The sequence below is a fragment of the Dipodomys ordii genome, unplaced genomic scaffold (assembly GCF_000151885.1).
Source record: "Dipodomys ordii isolate 6190 unplaced genomic scaffold, Dord_2.0 Scaffold13, whole genome shotgun sequence".
Taxonomy (NCBI): domain Eukaryota; kingdom Metazoa; phylum Chordata; class Mammalia; order Rodentia; family Heteromyidae; genus Dipodomys; species Dipodomys ordii.
The window spans coordinates 885,688-913,000 of NW_012267229.1; the positions used below are offsets into that span (position 1 = coordinate 885,688).

Consider the following 27,313-nt stretch of genomic DNA (forward strand, 5'->3'; position numbering starts at 1 on the left):
AACCTGCCAGTTATCAGGACTTTATGAAAGTTTGTCTGACTCCATTAATTTTATCTACATCTTTTATCAGAACTTGTGGACAGACCCCTGGGGCAAGGTCTCTATGTACCTCTAGTAACTTGGAGATTATATTCTGCCTGTCACTTAACAACCTGAAGCCTTATGTTATCTGCCTGTTTCTATCTCAACTTGTGTCTACAACTCAAAAGTAATTGCTAATTACATAGAACTTAAAACATAGGATGAGTGTAGTTTGAAAAACATGCCCAAAGCACTGAATATTATTAAAGGTGACTCTAGGAGAAATTTGAAACAGAAATATATACAACTAGATAATATCAAACAGTTATTAATTGCTTGTGCTAAAGAACAAGTTTCATGAAAATAGATAATTCCACACTATCTATCCTCTCAAACATTTTTTATTTTCACTCTGCTCTAACAAATATAGTTTGAAGGCAACAGTTTAAGTGTCGTAGTATATGGCACAGATGAGAAGAAACAAACAGATTTTGAAGCAGTCCAGCATTTTAACAAAGGAGGCACATATTATCCTATTGAGCAGTTTATACCAGAAGACATATTTTTTTTCCTTGCAAGCAACAGACTACATTTATTTGCATTAAGTAAAAACATATCTTGATCAAGAAAATTACTTTTTTTTCTGATTTTCCTTTATATCACAAATGTCAGGGTAAGGCAAATCCTTAATGAGTCATATGATAAAAACCCAATTCCCCAAGAAAATATATTGAACATATTATGCTAACTTTGTTATTTTTTCAAAGCACAGCTGACATGCACCACATACAGAGAAATGTCTTTTCAATTCAAGTACATCAAGCAGAACCATATTAATTCACAAAGAGGCTTTTCAGTGTTTCATAGAAAGATTTACAGTTAGCTGTTGATGATTAATATGTGGCCCAGAATCGCTGACCGTGTTTCTGGTGCCTCTTTTTTTGGTAAGCTTTTATGAAAGAAGACTTGCCCATCATCTAAATAGTTACCAATTAGAGGAAAATTCTCTTTGTCTTGTGTACAGTGAATACCTTTTAAATTAGGACTATTATATTGAAGGTCTCCTTCGATCCTCTGTATGCAAACATGACTAAGATAGGGTCATTTTCTTCCTTCCTTTCCTATACCTCCTCCATGGTTCACAGTCTGATTAAAAGACATCCAGAATTCATGTGCAGGAGACTCAGCTTTCCCAAATGTATTTCATTGTGCAGCTTGTGTGCAATGATAGTGCCAGCAAAAAAATAAAAAAAATTTCAATGTGGAAGAAACCTTTAATCTGGCCAAGAGCTAGATTTTTTAAAAATATGTCACGATTGGAATGCAAACTAACTTCATTATTTAACATATATAGCCAAATAGCAACCAAAAAATCATAATGAAGCAAAATTTGAACATGCAATCTAATCATAAAATGAAGTTTAAATAGAATTAGGAATAGAGCTAATATTTACTCTTCATTCTGTTTCCTGGGTATAAAGGGAGTATTTTTTTTCCTTTTAGGAGAACTTTTGCCTGTTTTGAACACATAACATTTAAGATACATCAACAATTTCATGACAAGGAGAACAGTCAGAGTAGAATATTTCCAGTTCTGGCTATTCCTAACAGGGACAGCTGTTCGTAAATTGTGAGAAGAAAATTTCCTAGTGTTGTTTTCAAATGTCACTGATGTAAGAGGATATTACCCTGGGGAGCCACTGGAAAGCAAGTTTCTAGTAGCTTGTATTTGCCAAGCACAGAAGAACACTAGCTGCTTTCAAAATGTACTGTTTTGATGGAAAATCTCTTGGATCATTAAAGTAAGACGTTGCTTCCTCTTGTAGAACACAATGTATAATGGCATTAAGGATGTATATGCTTTTGTATTTAACTATAGAATGGCAGGAAGAAAATTTGGTACTGGGGTCCAAACCCAACACCTCGCACTTGCCTAGCAAGTGCTTTGTCAATGAGCTACATCCCAGTCTCTATGTTCTAATAAAAAGAAGTCACTTAAGCATCATTCCTGCTAGTAAGTAAGCTATGTTAACTGTTAGAACATGACTTTAGAACAGGGAAGTTGTGGGAAGCAATCACTATGCATTATTAGATTGTCTCTTGAAAAGATCAGTGTGATGTTGCCCAACCTCTAGGGACCTCTGTTTTCCCTGGTATCTTGATCGCACTGAGGCACCGCATTGAGGCTATGACTCAGTGGTTTTTCAGATGAAAGGGCAGCCATTAAGTCAGCCTTGGACATGCTATGAACAACCACCCCCATGTAAACACAGACTAGAAATTCTCAACTGTCAACTTCAAGTCAGAATCTGCTTGAGGGCCATCCCACTTCAGGCATTCTTTCGTGAAAATCATGTAAAGTGGGATGTCCAAAAACCAATAAGCATAGGTTGGCATCCTAAATGCATTGCTTCCCTTTCTCAGCTTTTAAGGACAACTAGCTGAGTATATCCTTGATGGGTATCCATAAAGAAGACTATCCCACACAAGGGCTCCATGCTGAGGCACATGCCAAAGAGCCCATGAACCAAGTAAGTGAACTCTCTAGCTGCCAGGTCTACTTTGCTTGTTTCTCCTCTGAGTTTAAATCCTCCTTAACTAACAGAACAAGTGGATGATGGGAATCCCTGATTATTTTCTACTCATCCAATCCTTTCCCTATTGTCCTTTGGGGTTTGTGCCTGTTTCCTACCTTTCCTCCTCTGTGGATTATACTGAGCTTGGTGATTCCTAAAACTGAGCCTGAAGCTTGTCCGACAATCACCTTCTTTCTCTTCCTTTGAAGAAACCACTGTACAACCAGCTTTGTGAAATAACCAAGAGAGCAGACAAGGGTCCATGAGACACATGTGATCATTAAACTAGATGATGGCACAGTGATCCTGGGGCAAAGGGCATGAGAGAGAAAGACAGAAATGACAAGGATAGTGCCTGGAAAGATGCCTTAATGTGGATCCTTCTGCCAAATTCAGAGCACTATTCCCTCCTCTTTTTTTTTTTTTGTTTCCTGCAGGTAAATAGAACAAAATGTAGCTTGAAAAAATTAGAGCAAAAGATTTTCCATCCTTCCCTGGGACTTGCCTTCCCCCACCCCCACCCTCCTATGCAGCACGTGCTGGTGCTGTCATCTTCCCAAACTCCCCAGGGCCAGGCCCTGCAATGCTGACTGTCATTTCGTTTCCTTTGTTTGTTCCTTTGCTTCATCTTTGTGCCCCTGCCAGAGACAAAGAGAAACCATTTGTTAGATTATAGCTAAGTCACTTGTAAGTCTTTGCAAGGAATATTTTTAACAGAGCCATTTAAATATCTTACCCTTCAGAAAGACCTAGGGATATTGTATGTGATGGTTGAAGTGCTTTGGATTTCTGAGCTGTAACTGCAGCAATGTAGTATCTTTAAGGAGCGTGTAAATCTGTGCTATTAACTGTACCCTACCTTGACAATGCTTTTCACCTGATGGGCATGATTAGTTCAACAGTCCAAAGCATTCTTTCAAAAACCCTCCCCTTGGTGTAGCTTCTTTAAGCCCAGTCACACAATAGTCTCCAGGAATGTGTACAAGCATATGTATAAAGATGTGAGCATATACACCCGTGAGGATGTGATCATACATGAATGTGTACAATGTGGGTATGAATATGCATGCATATAGTGTATGCTGAGTGATGTGTGTACATATTACACATAAAATACATGCAATGTATAAAATACAATTTTCATGAATGGCTGTGCACATGTACTTGCCCTATGTTTGAGCACATACTGATAATTTGTAAATATATTTGGGGATATCTATAAATACATATGGGCATACACCTGTATATGTTTTCATAAATTACTTGCTTGTGTGTATATATTTATATAGTGTATAAATATTTCCACATATGTGTATGACTCTGCAGTGCTATTAAGTACATATATGCATTATGTGCTCTTATATATATCACTTCATATATGGATTTAAGTGGAAAGGAGGGAGTATATATGCTCCTGTATGCATGAATAAATATTTTTACCTATATGCTTCCACAGATGCAATTATATACATGCATATAATAAAAGTGCATACACATATGAAAATAAATTTGTTATACATGTTAATACATGCTAATTTATGTGTATATACATAAATCATGAACAACCATACATATGAGCAAATACACTCATATGCATTCCTATATGCAAATTTGTACACACTGAAATAAGTGCATATGTAAACAACCATATTAACAATGTGTGAGTAATAGCTAATCTCCTAGCTGTACATTATCATGTATGTTTCAAATAATCTGTACTTACAATGCACATGCCAAATACTTATGCAAAGTCTCTGTGATACTAATATTGTTTTCTCCCATTTTGTTGTACCATTCACTCAGTATGTGAATCTGCAAACTTCTCCAGGTCATAGATTTGGAGTGGCTAATATGTGTTTGAAACTCATCAGTTTGTGGGATCAAAGAAGCTTGAATTGGGACTATTTAAACTTTAGCCACACAAGCAATCTTGTCTATTTCTTCCTAAAGTACTTTAGAACTTTAAGTTTTGACAATTCACTCATTTGAGGCATATATATCTATGTGTGGATGTGTGTGTATTTACACACACGCATACCTTGTTGACAACAAAAGAGCAAAAATGAGGAGCTCAATTGCATGTTTCAGGTTTAGTTTCATTTCATTATTTTTCAATGGAATCTTCTGAACTATATCACTTTTCTAGCTTAGCAGAATATTTTAAATACATGAACAAAGTAAAATGGGAATGTGTTTAAGACCTTGTTTGTATAAATTCCTATGTCATCTATGTATTATGTAAATGCTGTTATTTTTTCTTTTGGCAGGTACTTGGAATTTGAACTCAGCTATGATTTTTTTTTTGGTTGGTCATGGAGCTTGAACTTTGGGCCTGGGTGCTGTCCCTGAGCTCTTCAGCTCAAGGTGAGTGCTCTACCACTTGAGCCGCAGCACCATGCACTTTCCTGCCCTGGTTGGCTTTGAACCAAGATCCTCAGATCTCACCTTCCTGAGTAGCTTGGATTACAGGCATGAACTATAAGGTTCCTAGTTTACATTTACTTTTACATGAAATTCAAGCTCATCAGAAAGAGTAAAAAAGTAAATTCTTTAATATATTCTCAGGTTTTATTGTGACATATTATGCTCACTTACCCACAGGTCATTATGCTATAGACATTCTATAAACAGCTAATAAAATTTGAGCCTGACTTCATTCGTTTTATGTTTTTAAACAGCTCTCTCAAGACATGGGGAAGGGTGATATGTCACTCACCATTTTAGGTGTACTTCAATCTCTGTGGAAATGTTAAATGTTGTTGGAGACACTCTTGAGATATTCTCAGGACTGAATGTCCTAAGGACCTAAGATAGGCTTATTTCTGTTCATACATACTCATATGCCTTTGTATCTGTACATTTATGCTCAAAAGCAATGCTCAGGGTTCCTGAAATAACTTGTCTTACTTTTATCCCTGAAAGATAGGAAAGGAAATATTCTTTCCTTCTTGCAATGTTATTTGGTTTAAAGATAGTAAATATTTGGTCTAATCCATTTTATGGGACTTTCCAAAGAAAGTCTGTTATTTGCAAACAATTCCTGTGACTGGTTAGTCAAGGAAAAATCCCAACACAGGTGCATCTTACCTATTGGCAATCTTCTTGCTGACTCTCTGTTGGGTCATTTACATTGTCAACTGGACTATTCATTTCAACTGTAACTAGAAAGGAAAACAGACAAAGCTAAGTAACCATTAAGCCTTTAGCTCTTAAATAGTCTCTTATTTGCAGCCACTGTTTTGATTTCCTGTCTTATGCCCTTTCTCAGTTTGAAAGCTTTTTTGTTTTGCTGGTCTTGGGGCTTGAACTCAGGGCCTGGATGCTATCTTTTAGTTCTGTTTGTTTGTTTTGCTTGGTTTTGTTTTGCACAAGTCCAGTAATTGAGCCACAGCTTTACTTCTGGCTATTTTTTTCTCTTGTGGTTAACTGGAAATAAATGTCTCTTAGACTTCTTTATCAAGGTTGGCTTCAAACCATGGTCCTCAGATCTCAGCCTGTTGAGTAGGCAGGATTACAGGAGTGAGCCGCCAGTGCCCAAACATTCTTATATGTATCTTATGAGTGAAGGCAGGGACAAAGCAGGATTGTCTCTTCTCTGAAATTACAGGAGCTGAGCTGCCTCTTCATATTAGAGTTGAAACTTGGCAGTGTGAATTTGTTTATGTAAGGATGGTAATAAATATGCTCCAAAACCTTAATAGATATCTAAGAAAATAAAGACAGAAAACAAAGCAAAACAGATCATTGGCATGCAGAGAGGTAAGCAGCTCTCTCCAGAGTGGCAGTGTCAGAAGACCTGTTTGGTTGGCCATGCTTTCAGTTTCAGAATCCAAACAATGCCTGCAAACCAGTGGGTACAGCAACAGGAAATAGACACCATGAAACAGGAAAACAAAACAGCTAACCAGATCACACAGCTATTGAAAACAATGTACTCAACTGTGTATTCTAACTGAACATTTTTTATGAAAATAGAATGCATAATTACTGTCTTTTCCAGAAGTAGTCCTGAGTAGTCACTATGGAAATTTTCTAAGGGTCAGCCGGTTTAATGAGATGGATTGTATTTAAAGCATCCAAGCCCATACTGACTGAAAAATGAGAGATATACAAAAAGACAATGGCAGATAAGCTACAACAGAACTCCCACCCCGAACCTCTACCACAATTGGATTAAAGGGGCCAGGACCAATGGCAATGGGTAGGATTTGGTCTGTGATCATCAATTTCCTATTCCTATCTCCACTTCTAGGTAACAGCTCTCCATTTCTTCTACCAACAAGACAAATCTTCTCTTTTGTATCAATTCACATATGTTAGCAGTCTTATATTATTCATATATGACATAAATACCTCTGTATATTTGGAACCTTCCTCCTTTCCTGCTGTCTTTGAATCTGCCAAATAAAACTGATAATAATGGCCAACACCTTCACTATGGTAACCTCTGTTCATTCTTATTTGGGTAATCTTGATGTCTTTGTATAATCCAACAACCTAAATCTTTTTCCTGAACATGAAAATGCAATTAGAGTAAATTGGGAGCAGATCCTGGTTTCATACTTCAAAGATGCTTGAAAGTACGGATGACATTGTATGGCAGCCCATCCAAGTCTCTCAGCAAGGAAGGCTTTACAAGTGGTTCTTCTTGTCCTTACCTGCAAACTATCCTTGATTCTAATGATAGACAAGTTCCTAGCAAACCTCATGAAAATCAGCAAGATGAAACAGTTCTGTCAAGGTTGAGCAAAATCACTCGTGTCCAACCTGGTATCCAAGGCTATTGAAAATGCATACACCTTGATTTGGGAGTGCACAGGATGAAATCTAGTCATACTTAACTTTTTCTGTTCCTCCTCACAACCAATAGACATGGTCTAAAACATTTCAATAGATGTTACAATAAAAAAGCATTCCATACTCAAATAAGTTCCAGGAAAGTAATATTAAATGAATTTCTTACTGCTGAGACTTCTGAGAGCCTGTATTCCTCCACAATGCATGGTGTCTATGTAAAGACTAAATTTCTAATTCTCAGAGCCTGCTTTGTAAAGATATGGTATGGAACCCTGACTATAACACCTCTAATATAGTGAAGCTTTTAACAAAAGGTTCTTACATTTAGAAATATTTTCAACTGGAAAATGTATGCTTGGTAGTAAAAGGTCAGTTTGTATAAAAGTACATACATTAATTAAAGGCAGTGTTATAAGAAACTTATTTAAAACTGCCATGTTAATTATACCAAGAATATTATGAACTCAAAATCATTCACTTTTCTTCTTTGGTTAAAAAAAAGGAGCCAAAGACATACAGTGAAAACAAAACAGCCTCTTCAATAATTGAGATTGGGAAAACTGGGCAGTCATATGCAGAAAACTAAAAGTGGATCCCTGCTTGTCACAATGCATCAACATCAATTCAAAATGGATTAAAGACCTCAACATCAGACCCAAAACTCTTGCAAGAGAGTAGGAGAGACATTAGAAATTATATAGAATAGAGTCCCAGAGGCACAAGAGATAGGAGCCAAAAAAAAAAACTTAAAAAATTTCTCAAACACAGGTGTAGCAAGATGGTGGCTAAGATCTTTGGGTGATGGTATACTCACAATTGCAAAATTAAACAGCCAAACTAGAACTGAGGAAATCAGATAAGAGATTAACCACATTACTTGCTTTTACTCTAACAAGGCAGTAAGGAGAGAGTTGCCTATGACACCATTCTCCCAACTCTAAGAAATCCAGCATGGAGAACAGAATCCTTCTGCTTGGTATGGACAGAAATTAAGTACAGACTTTGAACTTAAAAACCAGTACTGGGCTGGCCGAGGTAAAATTCAATGTGGGAAAGGCCTAATAAGCCCTACTTTAACTATGCTCAATACCTGCATGCTGAACCTTGGAACAATTAGACTAGATGGCTGACTGCCTCCACCATGCCTCCTCCAATGTAAGGTGGTAGACTGGAAGTAAAACAGACTTAAGTTTTGATTGTCTTTGCCTCTTCAGCAAATGCTTTGGGAAAAGTAGATATCCACATTAGAATACTGGATCCCTATCTATCTCTCACCATATAGTAAAATCTTTAAAAAATAGACTAGTATTAGACCTGAACATCTGAAACTACTACAGGAAAACACAGAGTAAACATAGAAGATCTGGCAGCACTTTTCTGGATAAGACTCCAAAGCTCAAGAAATAAGATCAGGAATAACAAAAGACATGGAATTAAAGAGCTTCTACCAGGCACTGGCTTCAGGAGGCTGATATGTGGAGTATCATAGTTCAAAGCCAACTCAAGCAGAAAAATCCACAAATTTCCAAAATCAACAACAAAAACCCAAGCTAGAGTTGGAGCTCAAGTGGTACAGCACCAACCATACAACCATGAGGCCCCTGAATTCCATTTCTGATACCAGCAAATAGGTCCCCAAGCTTACGCACATAAAAAAACACAATCACTACAAGGAAGAGACAGACTACAAAAGTATTTCCTAGCTATCAGCAAAGAGATTAATAACCAGAATATATAAAGAGTTCTATCAAAGCAAACAAAATACCAAAAGCACTAATGATCCAATTAAATTGAATGGATGGACGTTGTCAAAGAAAACAAAGGGCTAATAAATACACAGGGATGGTCAACATCCCTAGCCATAGAATAAAACCACTGATTACTATCTCACCCCAGTCAAATGGGTATCAGCAAACCACAAATTCTAGCAAGCATGTGGGAAAAGGAACCCTTAAACACTATTGGTCAGAATAATTATGGTGCAACTACTATGGAAATCAGTATGGAGGTCCTCAAAAGCTAGTAACAGATTTACTATATTTTTATATAACTTCTGGGCTTATATTTTAAGAAATATAAATCAGGCTTCATGGACTCATCTGCACACTCATGTTTATTGTAGCACTGTTCATAATAACTGAGCTATGGAATCAGCCTAAGTCCCCAACAACAGATGAGTAAAGAAAATGTAGCATATATCCATAATGTAGTATTTTCTAGTCATAAAGAATGAAATAATGTCTTTTAAAGGTAAATGGAGCAATGGGTGGACACAGGAATGGAGGAAGGAAGGGTGAACAAATGTAGTCATCATATTCAATATATACTATGTAAAAAATGAACTATGATACTTATGGGCAGAGATGGGAGGGGGGAAATGTGGACAGTGAAGGAAAGGGTAACATTGGCCAAGAAGCTTATGCTCACAACGTGACATGTATAACTCCATCATTGTAATTTTTTTTGTCAGTCGTGGGGCTTGATTAATTGTAATTTTTTATTGTGAAAAAAGAAAAAGGGAAATGGATAGAAGTAAAGATTGTCTTAAGTGAAATAAGCCAGGATCAGAAAGACAAAATCACATGCTTTATATGAAAAATCTAGACCTAAAATGCGTGCGTGCACACACACACACACACACACACACACACACACACACACACACACACACGTGGCAAGAATAGAAATGTGGGACAGTTTGGTAAAGATAGATTAAAAGGGAAAGATAGGATAGGGTAATGGGGAGTGAAATATATTAAATTATATTTGTGTAACCTATGGGTTAAATGGCATAATGAAACCCTCTAAAACTAAAAAAGTGTGGGGAAAGGGGGACTCTAGAGAGACACAAAATCCACAAAAATAGAAAACAAGCTGGGCAACAATGGCTCATGCCTGTGATCCTTGTTTTTCAGGAGGCTGAAGATGGAGGTTTGAAGCTCAACATGGGCAGACAGATTTGAGACTCTTACTTCCAATCAACCAGCAAAAGGCTGGAAGTGGAAGTGTGGTTCAAGTGGTAGAGCACCATCCTTCAATAGAATCAGCCAAGTGAGATCCTGAGGCCATTAGTTCAAGCCCCAGTACTGGCACCTGCTTCAAATTAAACAAATGGGATTAAACCAAACCAAAATGCTCTGCAAAGAAAAGCAAACAATCAACAGAATGGGAGAAAATATTTGCAAGGTATTTATTAGACAAGTGATTGATGTCCAGGTTAGAAGTAATTCAAATTTGATAGCAAGGAACAATCTAATTTAAAAATGGGCATAAAACCAAACAGACACTTCTTAAAAGAAGACAACAAATGGTCACAACAGGTACATGAAAAATATTCAACATCACTAATCATTAATGAAATACAAATTCAAACTAAGAGAAAGTATCATGTCCTTGAGAATGGCTATTATCATAAACACTGTAGACAACAAATGCTGCCAAGGATGTGGAGAAAATGGAACCTGAACACTGTTGCGAGTGTATAGCTTTTGTCCTGGCAGTCTACTCATGGTACATATACCAAGCAAATGAAATTACTATGCTGAGGACACAATTTCATGTTTCTACTCATGGTAGTAAAGTAGCCAAGAAATAGAAAAACACATGGGTCTCTTAGCTTATGAATGAATAAAGGAATGTACATAGATGCCATGGAATTATTATTCTGCTCTTTCAAAGGGTGATTTCTGTCATTTGTAATAACATGTATGGAGTAGAAACCATTAGGTTAATAGAACTAAGCCAGGCACAAAAAGACAATGCATGGTTTTACTTCTTTGTATAATCTAAAAAAATTTTGATCTGATAGAAAATTGTGTATATGCCACAGAATTGAGATATATAAAAGAAGAAGTACATCGAAAGAGGATGAAGATCAAAGGGTGAACCAATGCAACAGCCATACTCACAAGACAATATGTTGGAAATGAACTTTACAACTTGGGAGGCATTGGGGGAGAGGGAAAGTAGGAGAAAATGAAGGAGGGGGTAACAATGTTTGACAAGAAATATAATCACTACCTTACGTATATAACTGTAACCCCTCCGTACATCATCCTGACAATAAAATTAAATTTTAAAAAAGAAAGAGGGTATAAAGATGTTGAAAGCATGGCACAGATCAAGTTTATGTATACATAAACTTGTATGTTAAATGGCAAAAAACAAAGTCAGCAGATACCCTAAAAATGAAAAGCAAGGGGAGAGGTGGGCGAGAATGTTGAATGGGTAACATGGATCAGGATGTACTATTCATAAACTGCTTTATTGAATAGCAACTCCTTCCATAACAACCTAAAGATAATGACAATATTGGAAAAAATATATTAAACATGGATGGTACTGAGCAGAGATGAGTCTGTGGGGTTGGGCAGGGAGAGGGAGATGCTGATTAGTGATACCAAGTTGCAGAAAGATGGAAGCAGTTCTGGCAGGCTGTTGCATAATAGGTTACCTGTTGATAACAATAATGTATTATATATTTCTGAAAGCTAGAACAATGGAAATTGAAAGTTTTTTGCCAGGAAGAAATGACAAGATATTTGAGATGAGTATATTTAACGTGATTTAGACGTTATATAAGATATATGTGTATTGAAACATGATTCCTCAAACATTTGTATTTTTATGTACCAATTGAAAATAAAAAAATAAAGTAACTAAAAAAAGAAAATACATCAACAAAGCCAAGCGTCAGTGGCTCACATCTGAATCTTAGTTACTTAAGAGGCTGAGATCTGAGGATAGAGGTTGGAAGCCAGCCTGTGCAGGAAAGTCCATGAGGCTTTTACCTCCAATTATCCACCAAAAAGCCAGAAGTGGAGCTGTGGCTCAAGTGGTATTGTGCCAGCCTTGAACATAAAAGCTCAGAGACAGCACCTAGGCCTTAAATTCAAGCTCCAGGATCCACATGTATGCGTGTACATGCACACACATGTATGTATGTGTATACACACACACTACAACAGTTGATTACTTAAGGCTGTTTTCTTAGTTATATGGCCCAATGGAATGAAATAAAAATCGTGTCTGCAGAAATATTCTCTCTTTTTTAATGAAAGTAATGCTATTTCAAAAGGTGCTCATTACGGCTCTGTAGGGCAAGGAGATAGTCATATACCCAAGGCTTGGGATCTTTAGGTGCCTTTGATAGTAGATAATAATGTAAGAAAGTTGCCAGGCACTGGCACTGGTGGCTCACGCCTGTAATCCTAACTACTCAGGAGACTGAGATCTGAGGATCACAGTTTAAAGCCAGCCCAGGCAGGAAAGTCCATGAAACTCTTATCTCCAATAAGACCCCAGAAAACTGGAAGTGGTGCTGTAGCTCAAGTGGTAGAGCACTCGCCTTGATCTAAAGAGCTGAGGGACAGCGCCCAGGCCCAGAGTTCAAGCCCCATGACCGACAAAAAAGAAAAAAAGAAAGTTTTTTTTTTCTGTCAAATTATTGTGAGACACTCTTAACGAGTCACTATATCTTTGGCCAAGATATCTGATGTCATGTGTGAAGGTGAACAATGGAAGCATAAGAAAAAGCTCATCCCAAATTCAAGCTAGAACTCCATCTAAATGCTCCGGATAGGCAAATACCTCCTTCGGAAGTAAGGGATATTTCGTGAAGCTCCCCAGGTAGACCCTAGCTTAGTCTTGGAATTACTCATTTTGCCTTTAGTACCATGAGATATATTTAAACCAAGGCACAGGCTATTAAAAAAAGAAATGAACAGCAGCTAGTGTTTAAATAAAATAAAAAGGAGAGACTGCCATTTTTCATATTTCTTAGTTGAATTTTCCTTTTGAAATTTACTTTGTTCTAACTAAACATGTTTGCTCCTGAAACAGATTGTTCTCCTAATCCTACATTATATACAGGAAAGACACCAGATTTATAGTTTGAGCACAGGTAGCTCAGAAACTTACCTTCAGGACCTGTGGCATTTTCTGTGTCACTGGAGTCTTGGCTTTTCACAGACATAGCAGGTATGTCCTCGCCTTCAGCTGAAAGAGGAAAAGAAGAAAATCCCTGATTAATAGAGAATTATAACAGCCTGACTGCCAATTGTTCTGTCACCCTCCATTGCCCTCTTCAATTTAAAAATACTCCTGGGACTCAACTTTTCATGCAGTGAAAGTTAAAGGAGGAAACAGTGGGTTGAGTTGCTTGAATTCTTTAGAGCTGTCTTCGAAGTACTCTTTTAATTTGTGAGATAATTAGATACATATATGCACAATTTCTCAAATTAGAAACCTGGTAACAGAGGAGAAAGAAAATGTAGTTTAATCAGCACAATGTACAATTTAAATTTAAAGGAAAGATTAAGGAAAAAGTATGTGTGAAAGAGAAAGACCCAGACCACTGGGTGTGTGTGTGGAAGGGCGGGGGGAACTGATTTTGCCTCAGGCATGCCTAATAGCTGAAAGATTTATTCATCTACCTACGTGTTTGCCTGTTATTGTTTAAGCACACATGAATGACTTAGTTGCCTCCATATCTTCTTAAATGCTGTTGCTCTGGATTCCTAAGTATTGACTCCGATCTTAACATCCTTAAAATCTATTGAGACCAATTCTGTATATGTTCAGCTGCAGGAAGGTCATCCACTCCTGGTGGTTGAAGCTGTCTAATGTGCTTACATATAATAACAAGGAGATTGTTGTTCATATTGTGATTTACTTTCTAGATGTCCAAATGACTACAAATCGACTTCTTAGTTACATTTCTTTATATTTTCCTAACTTGATGAACAAAGACATTGGCAATGCAGGTAAAATGCTAGGGATGGTATTATTCAATTTTTTTCTTCTGAATGGAGAGTATGTTAAACCTGGTGTGCCCATAAGGGAAGATGGGAAAGATCCAGCATGTGATTTCTCAAAGGAAGAGATCTGTGCAATGATGGAGAGGTGACTCAGCCTTTAGATTGGGTGGATGAATGGTAGAGAGGTCAGAAGCTGAAGGCATAAAATAGAAGCAGAGTGCAAAAAGATTGAAGAAGCCAGGACTAAAGTACAGAATGGTGTAAGTGGAGATGCTATACTAGCTTTTGCACTGATTGGCTAAAGAGAATTGAGACAAAAACATGTGCTTGGGTGGCAGCAATGTAGAATAACACCGAAGAGATAAGAGAAGATGACAGAAATAACACAGTAAGTTTTTGGATGGAAAAATACCTTGAGAAATATTTTTTAAATGTTACAGACTGAACAAAAATATTTGCATGTTAATATAGATAATGTCATTATATAAAGAGCTTCCAAAAATAGAAATGGAGGTCAAAAATGTAATGGAAAAATATGCAAAAGACTTGACAGATAGTTCATAAAAGAAATAATTGCTTGTACATATGGAAAACATGATTCCCTTTGACAATTATGAAAGAAATGCAAATTAACATTACATTGAGAAAGGTATTTCTGTCTAAGGTTAACTGTCATCAATCAGAATAACCCTCCTATGAAGAACAGCCAGAAACACTAGTTAGATTATTAAAAGGAGTTATTTTATGGCACTGAAAAACCATTACTGCAGCATAAACTTTATGGGGACCCAAAAGCCCCTGGGAACTATGAGTGGGTACAAGAGATATGAGTGGATGGCATATGCAGAGAAAGCCTGATGATAGCAGAAAATTAATGGCGTTTGTTTGCCTTGTCCTATGTAAACAGGATTTTGAGTGCTTGACATTGCACAGTGACCCTGTCTAATGACAAGATGAAGGTTTGCTCTATAATGTTTCTAATCTTTACTGTACCCTGATACTCTGTTCTTTGTCTTTTGGAATGTGTCCTTGATCTTTAAGCCTGAAATTGCCCCAATTAAAAGAAAAGGATAAGCCAGCTGCTGATGGCTCACATCTGTAATCCTAGCTACTCAGGAGACAGATCTAAAGACTGATTAGAAGCCAGCCTGGGCAGAAAAGTGAGACTCTAATCTCCAATTAACCACTGTGGCCCAAGTGTTAGAACACTAGCCTTGAGCACAAAGAGGCTCAGGAAAAGCACCCAGGCCCTGAGTTCAAGCCCCATAACTGACAAAAAAAGAAGAGGATAGAGGAAGTTCTGGGGTTTTGGTGGCTATCCAAGACACCCCTTATCTCTCTTGGAAATATAAAAATATGACAAGTAATTCTTTTTCCACCATTACAATGCCTACTGGATAAAACCAGCAAAACTTGAAGTGCAAAATGACTGACATTCCACATGTGCCAAGTAGTTGAACAGAACTTTTGGATGTCTTTGAGGGTAAATGGATAGAAAAATTTAAGAGGTCGGAATCCACCAAGGAAGAGGTAGCCTGATAAGTACCTTAGATTTAGTGTGGTGGTTCCTAAAGGGATATACCCTAGTGGCAAAAATGATAATTTTTTAAAAATCACACCTTAATTTACAAAAATCATGTTTGCATTATGGTTCTCTGATGTATTTTACTCCATCAGAAAAACATAAATCCTCTCTAGAATATTAAAGCCATTTAGAATCTCAAGTTTTCCTCATAGATTTCTCAAGCACAGTGTACCTGGAGACCCAGAAACACAACAAATCAAAGAAAGGTTGGACAAATGGGATTGCATGAAGCTGCAGAGCTTCTGCATGGCAAAGGACATAGCTAGAAAGATCAATAGAAAGCCCATGGATTGGGGGAAGATCTTCACTAGCCATACAATGGACAAGGGTCTCATATCTAAAATATACCTGGAACTCAAAAAAGTAAATCCCCCAAAAACAAATCCTCAAAGAAGCAACTGCCCAATAAATAAGTGGGCTAAAGACTTAAAGAGAAACTTCTCTGAAGAGGAAAGAAGGATGGCCAATAGACACATGAAGAAATGTTCAACCTCCCTAGCCATAAAAGGAATGTGAATTAAAACAACATTGAGATTCCACCTCACCCCAGTTAGAATGGCTGTAATCAAGAACTCTAATAACAACAGATGCTGGAGGGGATGTTGACAGAAAGGAATCTTGCTGCATTGTTGGTGGGAGTGTAAACTTGTTCAACCACTTTGGAAAGCAGTATGGAGGTTCCTCAAAAGACTCCACATAGAGTTCCCCTATGACCCAGCAATCCCACTTTTGGGCATTTACCCGAATGACCATGAGCAAGACTATACTAAAGCTACCAGCACAACTATGTTTATTGTAGCATTATTTACCATAGCTAAGATATGGAACCAACCCAGATGCCCCTCAGTAGATGAATGGATCAAGAAAATGTGGTATACACACAATGGAATTCTATGCCTCTATCAGAAAGAATGACATTGCCCCATTTGTTAGGAAATGGAAAAACTTGGAAAAAATTATATGAAGTAAAGTAAGCCAGGCCCAAAGAGACATAGGCCCCATGGTTTCCCTTATTTGCAATAACTAGTATATGTCTGAGACAAGCAGAAATGGTCAGATAAGTTGTTGTTAGACAAAAATGAACCCCAAGATAAGGACTCAAATGGTTTTTCTTTCGTGTGATTGTTTCTAACATATTTATAAGATGATTTCTTTGTTGCTTTGTATGTCCCTCCCCCACAGTATAACCCCTGTTTTCACTGTATTTAATGTTGGTATAGACCCATTGCAACAATGAGATTGTACAAGACATTATGTGGAAAGATGAACTTTACAACTTTGGTGTGCATGGAGGGTGAAGGCGGTAGAGATGGGGAAGGGATGGGAAGGGTAAACAAAGGAGGAAGCAACAATGCTTGATAAGAAATATATTCATTACCTTGCTCATGTAATTGTAACCTCTCTGTATTGTATTTACACAATAAATTTAAAAAAGAAAAAAAAGAACAAGTCACTAAAAACTAAGAGAATTAACATATAGACACACATCAGAGATTTAGAAATTGTAGAAATACTTTAAAATAATGGTCAATATGTTTAAGAAATTGGAGCCAACTTGAAGAATATTTATGTCAAGTGAGTTTACAAGAGAACAGAAAACTATAAAGCCAGATGATAATTGTAGAAACACACACACACACACACACACACACACACACACACACACACAGAGGTCTCTAAATGTATGTATGTATGTATGAATGTAGATGTGTATGTATGTACCTGTCTATATACCTGTCTCTCTATCTTAAGGATTTAATAAGTGTTCCATAGGTGTATTACATCACAGACACAGTTGAAGAAGGGATTAGTAAACTAAAAGGCAGATCAGGAGAAAATATAAATGAAGACTGTGCAGATGAAAAACACTAGTGAGAATGGAAGAAACATAAGGTGGGATCTGTCTTCATGTGTAAAAACACATGCTTTTGCCCTTCATGGGTCAAAAACAAAAGATAATGACTATACCAAATGATATCAATCCATTGTTTCTGGATGTCTAACTTTAATGCAAAAAGAACCTCACTGTGCCAGTCATAAAACTGCTAAATACCACCAGCAGAAAATGTAAAACTATCAATAAAACTTGTAGATGAGTTTAACAAAAATAATTAGTTCAGGGATAAGGCAATCATATTATTTCAGTACTAAACAAAAGTAGCTTTTACCTAAAATTCCATCCACTCTTTCTTTGATTCATTGTGAATCTAGTTTTTACTTAGGAAATTTCCATCTGTGCCTAGGAGTGCTAATGCTTCCCCTATCCTTTCCTGTAATATTTTCATGGTTTCTAGCAGTAGTTTGAGGTCTTTGATACATTTGGAATTGATTCTGGTGCAGGGTGATAAGTAAGGATCTAGCTTCGGTTTTATGCATATATATAGCCAATTCTGCCAGCACCATTTGTTTAAGAGGCTGTCTTTCTTCCATCCTGTACTTTTGGCTCCATTATCAAATATTACATGGCTATAGATCTGTAGGTTCATTTCTGGGTCTTCTGTTCCATTGGACCTCGGGCCTATTCTTGTGCAATTACCGAGGTGGTTTTATTACTACAGCTTTGTAATAGGGTTCAAAGTTTGGTATTGATATTCCTCCAACACTGCTATTACTGCTAAGGATTGCTTTTGTTATTATTTTGTTATTTGTTATTATTCCATATGAATTTTTGTATTGCTTCCTGTACTTCACTGAAGAATGTGGGATTACATCAAAGTTTCTGCATGGTAAAGGCATACCTAATAAGGTAAATAGAAAGCATACAGAATGGGAAAAGATTATTTTTACTAGCTATGCATCAGACCAGAGACTCATATCCAAAGTGTACTTAGAGCTCAAAAAATTAAACCCCCTAAAGATTAAACCAATAGAAAGAAAAATCAACCCAATTAATAAATGAGCTAATGACTTAAAGAGAAACTTGTCAACAGAAGAATAGCAAATATATACATGAAGAAATGTTCAATATCTCTTGTCATAAAGGAAATGAAAATCAAAACAACATTGACATTCTACTTTACCTCAGTTAAAATAATCATTATCAAGAAAAGTAACAATAATGCTGGTGTGGGTGAGGCAAAAGAGAACACTAATACACTTCTGGTGGGAATGTAAACTTGTTCAACCACAATGGAAAGCTGTATGGAGATTCTGCAAAAGACTAAACATAGAGCTTCCCTCTGACCCAGCAATTCCAATCCTGGGCATTTATCCAATAGACCACAAAGAACCACTAAATCTATCAGCACAACCATGTTCATTGCAGCATTGTTTACATAGCCAAAATATGGAATCAGCCAGATGCCCTTCAATAGATAAATGGATCAAGAAAATGGAGTATGTAAACACAATGGAATTCTACTCATCCATCAGAAAGAATGGTATGTTGTAAGGAAATGGAAAGACTTGGAAAAATGACATTAAGTGAAATAAGCCAGACCCAGAGAAAGAAACATAGATTTCATGGTTTCCTTCTTTTGTGGTAGATAGAATATGCCTATAAATCTACAGGTAAACACATTGGATGGTTAAAAACATACTCTGGGAAGGGGAATCAAGATGGGGACAGGACAGTAGGGAAACACCACAGCTCTCTCCAACCAAATAGAGTTCGAATTCCAACATTCAGTTTCCCCAAGAGACCAACAACAGCAAAAAGCAGAACACCCAGAGAAAAACAGGAGGTGAAAATAAAAAAATAATAGAAAGAATTTCAGGATGGAAAATTGCAAAGACCATTCACTCTCACTGGCAGAGTGGCCCCTGCATCATCCTGCCAAAACCACTCCGGGTGCTGACCTGGCAAGTGTAAACAGAGACAGAAACCTTGGAGCTCATAACCTCAGAGCTTATAACCTGTGCCAAGACCCCTCCCCAACTCCTTGCCAGGGAGCAGCCCTGTACCATCCCCAAAGCCTTCCCCCTCCCCCCACCACAGCAGTCCATAGGAGGACGGTGCAAAAAACACCCACAGCGCAGACCCAGATAGTATAAACAGAGGCAGAGATGGTGTGAAACACAGACCCATGAGCCACTACTACCCAGCCCAGGCCACAATCATTTCAACAGAACTCAGAGCATGGTGGCAACCAGCAACCTGCAGTGCACAGAAACAGTGATCTGCCACAGCACCACTGGACAGCTCCCAACCAGTTCCAGGATAAGTGAATACCCCACAGGGGACAGCCTCCCCCACAACCAAGGAAGAATTGTGCTGGCAGTAACCCCCAGAGCTTGACCTGAGCCCCTTCCCTTACCACTTGGACTACATATCCCTCTAAAACTGGGAACCTTGCAAGTGCCCCGCCAGCCTGTGGATCACACTCAGACCTCCAGGCTTGAGCAAAGTGCCTCTGGGAAGGAGCTTAAACACTCAAGCTTGGAACAGTGCCGATGGGCCATAGCAGCCAGCAGCAGAAGAAATCTGAACTGAGGACCCTGGGCTGTGTACCTTGGGCAGGATACCCAGTAGCACAGGTCCCACCTGAGCCCAACCAGAGTGTCCCAGCTGGGGACTGGGTGCCAGGGCCAGCTCTGGGGATCGGGTGCCTGAGCTGCTTAACCCATCTGTCCCAATTTCAGTCAGAAGCTGAATGTATGCCTTAGCAGATGGGGAAAGCAAGGAACCATAACCCCTGGGAACCGGTCCTGTGACAGCAAAAGACCTGTGTGTTCAGGGTGGGAGAACCAGAAACCCAAATCCCACCAGAGACTGATTTGTATATCCCAGTCTGGGGATTGAACAGCTCAGGTCACCAGCACCTGATTATAGTCAGGAACTCATAGCAGACTCCAGCAACTGGGAGAATGCACTCAGGCCACACGATCTTGCTAAGAGCACCCCTAGGAGGGAGCACAAGCAGTCTAGGCTGCTTAGTCCTTGGCTGAAGGTGGGAACTGCCTGTGATCTCCAGAAGAAAGATGAGAGTCCTATGTGTGTCAGACTAGCATCTGGAAGTCAGCCTCTTCCTCCAACAGAACCAAGACCAGATACAAACTCTCTCAGCCAACCCAGGACTGAGAGCAAGCTTCATCAATTGAATCAGGATCCAACCAAGAAACAAGCAAAGACAGCCACCTATTGACCAAAACAGTCAGATTTTTGGATTAGTCTCCAATAATCCCTGAATTCTCATGTGACAATTACAGTGAAAAATTACAAGATTTATCAATAACCAAGATAGCAATCCATCCCCAAAGGCCAGCAGCCACCCAGGAAAGAGCCCCAGTGGAAGCAAAACAGGAATGGAAGACAAACACTAAATCCAAGAGATGTTGGAGGCAATGACTCAAGAATTAAAGCAAGAAATAGATCAGAAATTTAATGAACAAAGAACTGAATTATAAAAAGAGATGCAGAATTTCAAACAGGAGATTCATTTGAAAATAGATGCATTAAACACTTCGCTAAGAGATGAGATTAATACTCTGAGAACCAACATAGACATCATACATGGTTCAATTTCCTCCATGCAAACCACAATGGAAACCATACTTAACAGAGTGAATGGAATGGAAATTAGAAATATCAGATGTGGAAGACAAAATGCAGGAACTGGAAAAAATGTCACAGATATGGATAAATCACTTAAACTATGCCAAAGGGAAGTCCAAGAACAAGCAGACAGTGCCATGAAATTTTAGCTTTGTTTAATTGCAGTGGACAAAGGTGAGGAATACCAGAACAAAGGAAGGCAACACCTATTCAATAAGACTATCACCGAAATTTTCCCCAATCTTAAAAGATAACATCTTACCTACATAACAGAAGTATACAGAACACCTAACAAGCAGGATCCCAGGAAGAATACTTCTAGGCACATTACAGTAAAAATGATAGATCTGAATAATAAAGAAACAATTTTGCATGCAGCAAAAAATAAAGAAAAAGCTATACTATAATGGGAAAGAAAATCAGAATCACTGCATATCTCTCCACACAGACACTGAATACAGGGAAAGCCTGGGCAAGTACTATCTGAGACCCAAGAACCAATAGCTGCCAACCCACAGTGGTATACTCAGCAAAGCTAGCATTCACATTCAATGGAGAAACTAAAATTTTTAATAGTAAAGAAAAACATAAACAATAAGCCAGAACTTCAAAGAATATTAAGAGGGGGAATACAACATGAAGAAAACAATCAAGATCAAGGATCCACATCAGACAGATATCACTAGAAGTCCAACTTAGTAAGCACAGAGGAAATGAAAGAAGAAAAACTTAGGAAAGCAAGAAAATGACAGAAAACAATGCATCTCTCTATAATGACCATAAATATTAATGGGGTCAATTCACCAATCAAGAGAAAAAGAACTGCAGATTGGATCAGAAAACAAGACCCATCCATTTGTTGCCTTCAAGAGACCCACCTCACAGCCAAACATAAAAACAAACTCTGAGTGAAGGGATGGAGGAAGATCTACCACGCAAATGCTCCCAACAAGAAGGCAGGAGGTACCATCCTGATATCTGACAAAATAAACTTTTCATTAAAATCAATACAAAAAGACAAAGAAGGACACTACATATTAATACAGGGAACAAGCCACGAAGATGATATTACTCTTATCAACTTATACTCCCCAAACATTTGTGCACCCAAATATGGTAAGCAAATACTCTCAGACTTACAGAAAAAATAGATCCAAATACAATAATACTAGGAGACTTTAATACCCCACTTTCACCAAAGGACAGGATTACCAACCAGAAGATTGGCAAAGAAGCCACTGAATTAAATGTTGCCACATTTTAAGCAGAATTAATTGACATCTACAGAGTTTTCCACCCTACAACAACCCAGTACATTTTCTTCTCAGCAGCCCATGGAACTTTCTCCAAAATAGATCATATCTTAGTTCATACAAGGAATTTAAGCAAATACAAGAGGATTGACATAATCCCCTGTGTTCTATCTGAGCACAGTAGAATCAAGCTAGTTCTCAAAAACAAAGCATACCATAGAAATTTCGCAAATAAATGGAAATTGAGCAGCACACTTCTGAGTAAGACCTGGTTAACAGAAGAAATTAAAGAAGACATGAAAAAAGTTCCTACAATTCAATGGAAATGTATAAACATCACAAAGAAATCTGTGGACATGGCAAAAAGCAGTCCTGAGGGACAAATTTATTGCTCTCAGTGCACATATCAAGAAAATAGAGACAGACCAATTAAATAATCTCATGTTGCAACTAAAATTGCTAGAAAAGCATGAAAAAATTGAATCTAAAGTTACTAGACAAAGCAAGATAACCAAAATAAGAGCTGTTAATTAATGAGATAGAGAATAAAAAACTATAAATAAAATTAATAAAACAAAAAGCTGTTTTTTTGAAAAAAATCAATAAAAATGATGGACCTTTAGCAAGATTAACTACAAAAAGAAGAGAGGAAACCCAAATCAGTAAAATCAGGGATGCCATGGGAAAAATTACCACAAATACCCAAGACACCCAAACAACTATAAGGATTTCCAGAATCTATACTTACTAAGGAAAGAAAACCTAGCAGAAATAGAATTTTTAGAGAAATACAAATCGCCCAAACTGAATGAAGAAGAAATAAATCAATTAAATAAGAGATTATCTCACAAAGAGATAGAGGAAGCAATGAGAATTCTTCCAATAAGGAAAAGCCCAGGACCTGATGGATTCACTCCAGAATTCTATAAATTCTTTAAAAAGGAACTCTTCCAAGAAATAGAAATACAGGGAGCTATCCCAAACTCATTCCCTGAAGTCAGTATCACTCTCATCTCCAAACCATACAAAGACCCAACAAAAAAGAGAACTACAGACAAAGCTCCTCAATAAAATTTTAACCAACAGAATCCAGGAACATATCAAAAAAATAATACATTACGATCAAGCAGGCTTCATCCCAGAAATGCAGGGATGGTTTAACATACATAAATCAATAAATATAATCCAACACATCAACAGATCCAAGGTCAAGAACCACATGATTATCTCTATTGATGTGGAAAAGGCTTTTGATGAAATACAACCTGCATTTATGTTTAAGGCTCTGGAGAAAATAGGAATATAAGGAAAATTCCTTAAAACAATAAAAGCCATATACAATAGACCAATAATCAATATTATACTTAATAGGGAAAAACTACAACCAATTCTCCTAAAATCAGGGACAAGGCAAGGATGCCCACTGTCTCCAGGCCTCTTCAATATACTCCTGGAATCCTTAGCCAAAGCAATAAGGCAAGAAAAAGACATTAAAGGGATCTGCACAGGGAAAGAAGTTAAACTATCCCTTTTTGCAGATGACATGATGCTATACCTCAATGATCCCCAAAACTCTACCCCCAAAGTCTAAGAACTTATAAATTACTTCAGCAAAGTAGCAGGACACAAAATTAGCCCACAAAAATCAGTTGCCTTTCTGTAGACCAGCAATGTACAAGCAGAAAGGGAAATCAAGGAAACAAACCAACTCACAATAAAAAAATATTTAGGAATTAACCTAACCAAAGATGTAAAGGAACTATTTAATGAAAACTATAAAAACTTGAAGAAAGAAATTATAGAGGAAACCAGTAAATGGAAAGTCCTTCCATGTCCTTGCATAGGCAGATTTAATGTAGTGAAAATGGCCATACTGCCAAAATTGATATACAAATTCAATGCAATTCCCATTAAAATCCCAATGACATTCTGAAATAGAGCAAACAGTCCAAAAGTTCATATGGAACAACAAAAGACCTAGAATAGCCAAAACAATTCTAGGCAAAAAAGATAACATGCGAGAGATCTCAATGCCATACTTCAAACTCTACTATAGAGCCATAATAACAAGGCGGCTTGGTACTGGTACAAAAACAGACTTGAATACCAATGGAGTAGATTAGAAGATCCAGAAATAAAACTGCCTGCTTACAGTCAGCTGATATTTGACAAGAAAGCCAAAGACATACAGTGGAAGAAGCACAGCCTCTTCAACTACTGGTGCTGTGAAAACTGGGCAGCTACATGCAGAAAAATAAAAGTGGATCCCAGCCTGTTACAATGCACTAACATCAACTCAAAATGGATTGAAGACCTTAACATCAAACCTGAAACTTTGAAAATACTGCTGCAGTACAGAGTAGGAGAGACACTTGAGCTTATAGACACAGGCAGGAACTTCCTGAACAGAGTCTCAGGGTCACAACAAATTTGAGAGAGACTTGACAAATGGGACTACCTTAAAATAAAAAGTTTCTGCACAGCTAAAGACATAGCAACCAAACTAGAAAGACAGCCAACTAATTGGGAAAAAATATTTACCAGCAATATATCAGACAAAGGCCTAATATCCAGTATATACAGGAACTCAAAAAACTATTCCCTCCCACACCTAACAAACCAATTACTAAATGGACAAGGGAACTGAAGAGAGACTTATCAGAAGAAAACATAAAAATGGCAAAGAAATACATGAGGAAATATTCACTATCTCTGGTTGTAAAGGAAACGCAAATAAAAACAACCCTGAGATACCACCTTACTCCAGTCAGAATGGCCCACATCCTACATTCAACCAATGACAAATGCTGGAGAGGATGCAGAGAAAGAGGAACTCTATTACACTGCTGGTGGGAATGTACACTTATACAACCACTTTGGAAAGCAGTCTGGAAGTAACTCAGAAAGCTTAATATAGACCTTCCTTACAACCCAGCCACACCACTCCTAGGCTTCTACCCTGAGCAAGAGGAACCAGGATACGAGGACACATGCCTCTCTATGTCTATTGCAGCACTGTTCACAATATCCAAGATATGGAAACAACCCAGATGCCCGACTACAGATGAATGGATCCAAAAATTGTGGTATCTATATACAATGGAATATTATGCAGCCATTAGAAAGGACAAAATAATGACATTCGCCGGAAAATGGATGGAACTAGAAAAATATCATTTTGAATGAGGTAAGCCAAAAGCAAAGAAACAAATGGCACATGGTCTCCCCTGCATGTTAAATACAAAACGTAAGGAGATGAGACAAAGTAAACAAGACTTGAGAAACAAAGAACCTCCACTCATCTGGTCATATTATTACTAAATGACCACATATATGGTATATATGCACACATCTGAGGGAAACTAGGAGGAGGACACAGAATCAGAGGGAAATGGGAAAACATACAAAAGGGGGACCAATCAGCTGCACTGGACATTGATGGAAACAAACTAAGCAACTCAATGGCAGCAATGGGAGGGAGGGAATGAGAGGGAAGGAGGGAACAGCTAACATTAAGCAAAAAGAAAGACATGTACATATAACCCTGATGTGGAAGAAATAGCTCTATTGTCAAGGCTCATAAAATTCCTAAACATTATAGACCACAATAATGATAATTTGCCCATGAAGGTTAGGATATGTTTGTGACTTTAACTAAGTATCGCTATCTCACAATACTAGGAAATTTGTAAAATTTATGTAATCACTTGATCACAATAAAAAAAGAAAAAAATACACTGGTACATCATAAATTTTACAAGACTCTAGGCATTTATCCACTGTGAGACCATACTCTTAGGAGAGTAACACACAAAGGTGCAAAGCCTATGTGCATTTGATCATATAAAATAATAATTATCAAAATGAAATCCAGGAAATGGAAACAAGAAGTTTTTTGTTTGTTGTTATTTTCATTTTGCTCTCTTTCGTCTTGTTTATCTGTCTTTGGGAGGGGAAGAGGTAGAATAAATGGTGAATAAATGCAGCAGTGGTACTCTCTGGAAACTATGTTGAAAATGAACTATACAACCTGTGGGAGGGATGGAGGGAAAAACTGAGGGAAGGGGCGATGTTGAAATGTAACCTTTATCTGACTTATGTAACTATAAACCCTCTGAATATCACCTTTATAATAACAAAAATGCATGAAAGAAAAAAATTCCATACTGCAACAAAATTTTGCAAATTTGAGTTTGAAATTTCAAGAAAAAATGGCATAAAACTTATCAACAGCAGACCTACATTGATGGAAAAAATATTAAAGAAAATACTGGCCATCTGAAAAGATTTTAAGTTCTCAATGTTTCCCAAAACATATCATTAAGACAATGCAAATGATTTTTTGTGCAGAACACTAAATGTACAAAGTGGCATAACTTTAAAAAAAAGACAGGGAATGCAATAGAAAATGAGCAAGAGACCAAGACACTTGTCTACAAAAAGGATGTTCTGGCCAGTTACTGAGTTTTTAAAACAATTTATTTTTATCAATGTTTCCTGTCTGTATGGGATTCTATCCTAAATATACTATTGTCACCTCATAAGAAATGATTAGTATAAAGGGAAAATTCATAGTCCTACTTCTACTTAAACTTTACTAACTTGATTTTGTTCTTAGGGTTCTTATTTTTGCTGGAATATAAAGGTAACTGTGGCTGAATTTAGGGCCTTGAAGAGATTTTCTATAGTTAGTAACCCTATGACATTACTATGGAGAAACTCCTTTATCACCGTGGAGAGCTGTCTATCAAATAGGCAGGATGCTAGTGTAGTAAACATTGCTTGAATCATTTTAAGAGCTACAAGCTGGGTGGGATGGCTCACACTTA

The 27,313-nt window shown here is 37.5% G+C and overlaps 1 protein-coding gene across 1 annotated transcript in view; it reads right to left on the minus strand.

Annotated features, from left to right (window-relative positions):
• Positions 1 to 3,149: 3,149 nt before the first annotated feature.
• The window catches only part of Macrod2 (MACRO domain containing 2), a 1,827,576-nt gene continuing 1,803,412 nt past the window's right edge, over positions 3,150 to 27,313 (minus strand). The window contains exons 16-18 of the mRNA XM_013011026.1: positions 13,314 to 13,391; positions 5,685 to 5,752; positions 3,150 to 3,235 (exon numbers count right to left, since the gene is read on the minus strand). Of these exons, the coding sequence (XP_012866480.1) occupies positions 5,685 to 5,752; positions 13,314 to 13,391 (146 nt within the window). The 3' untranslated portion in view covers positions 3,150 to 3,235. The remainder of the gene's footprint in view (positions 3,236 to 5,684; positions 5,753 to 13,313; positions 13,392 to 27,313) is intronic.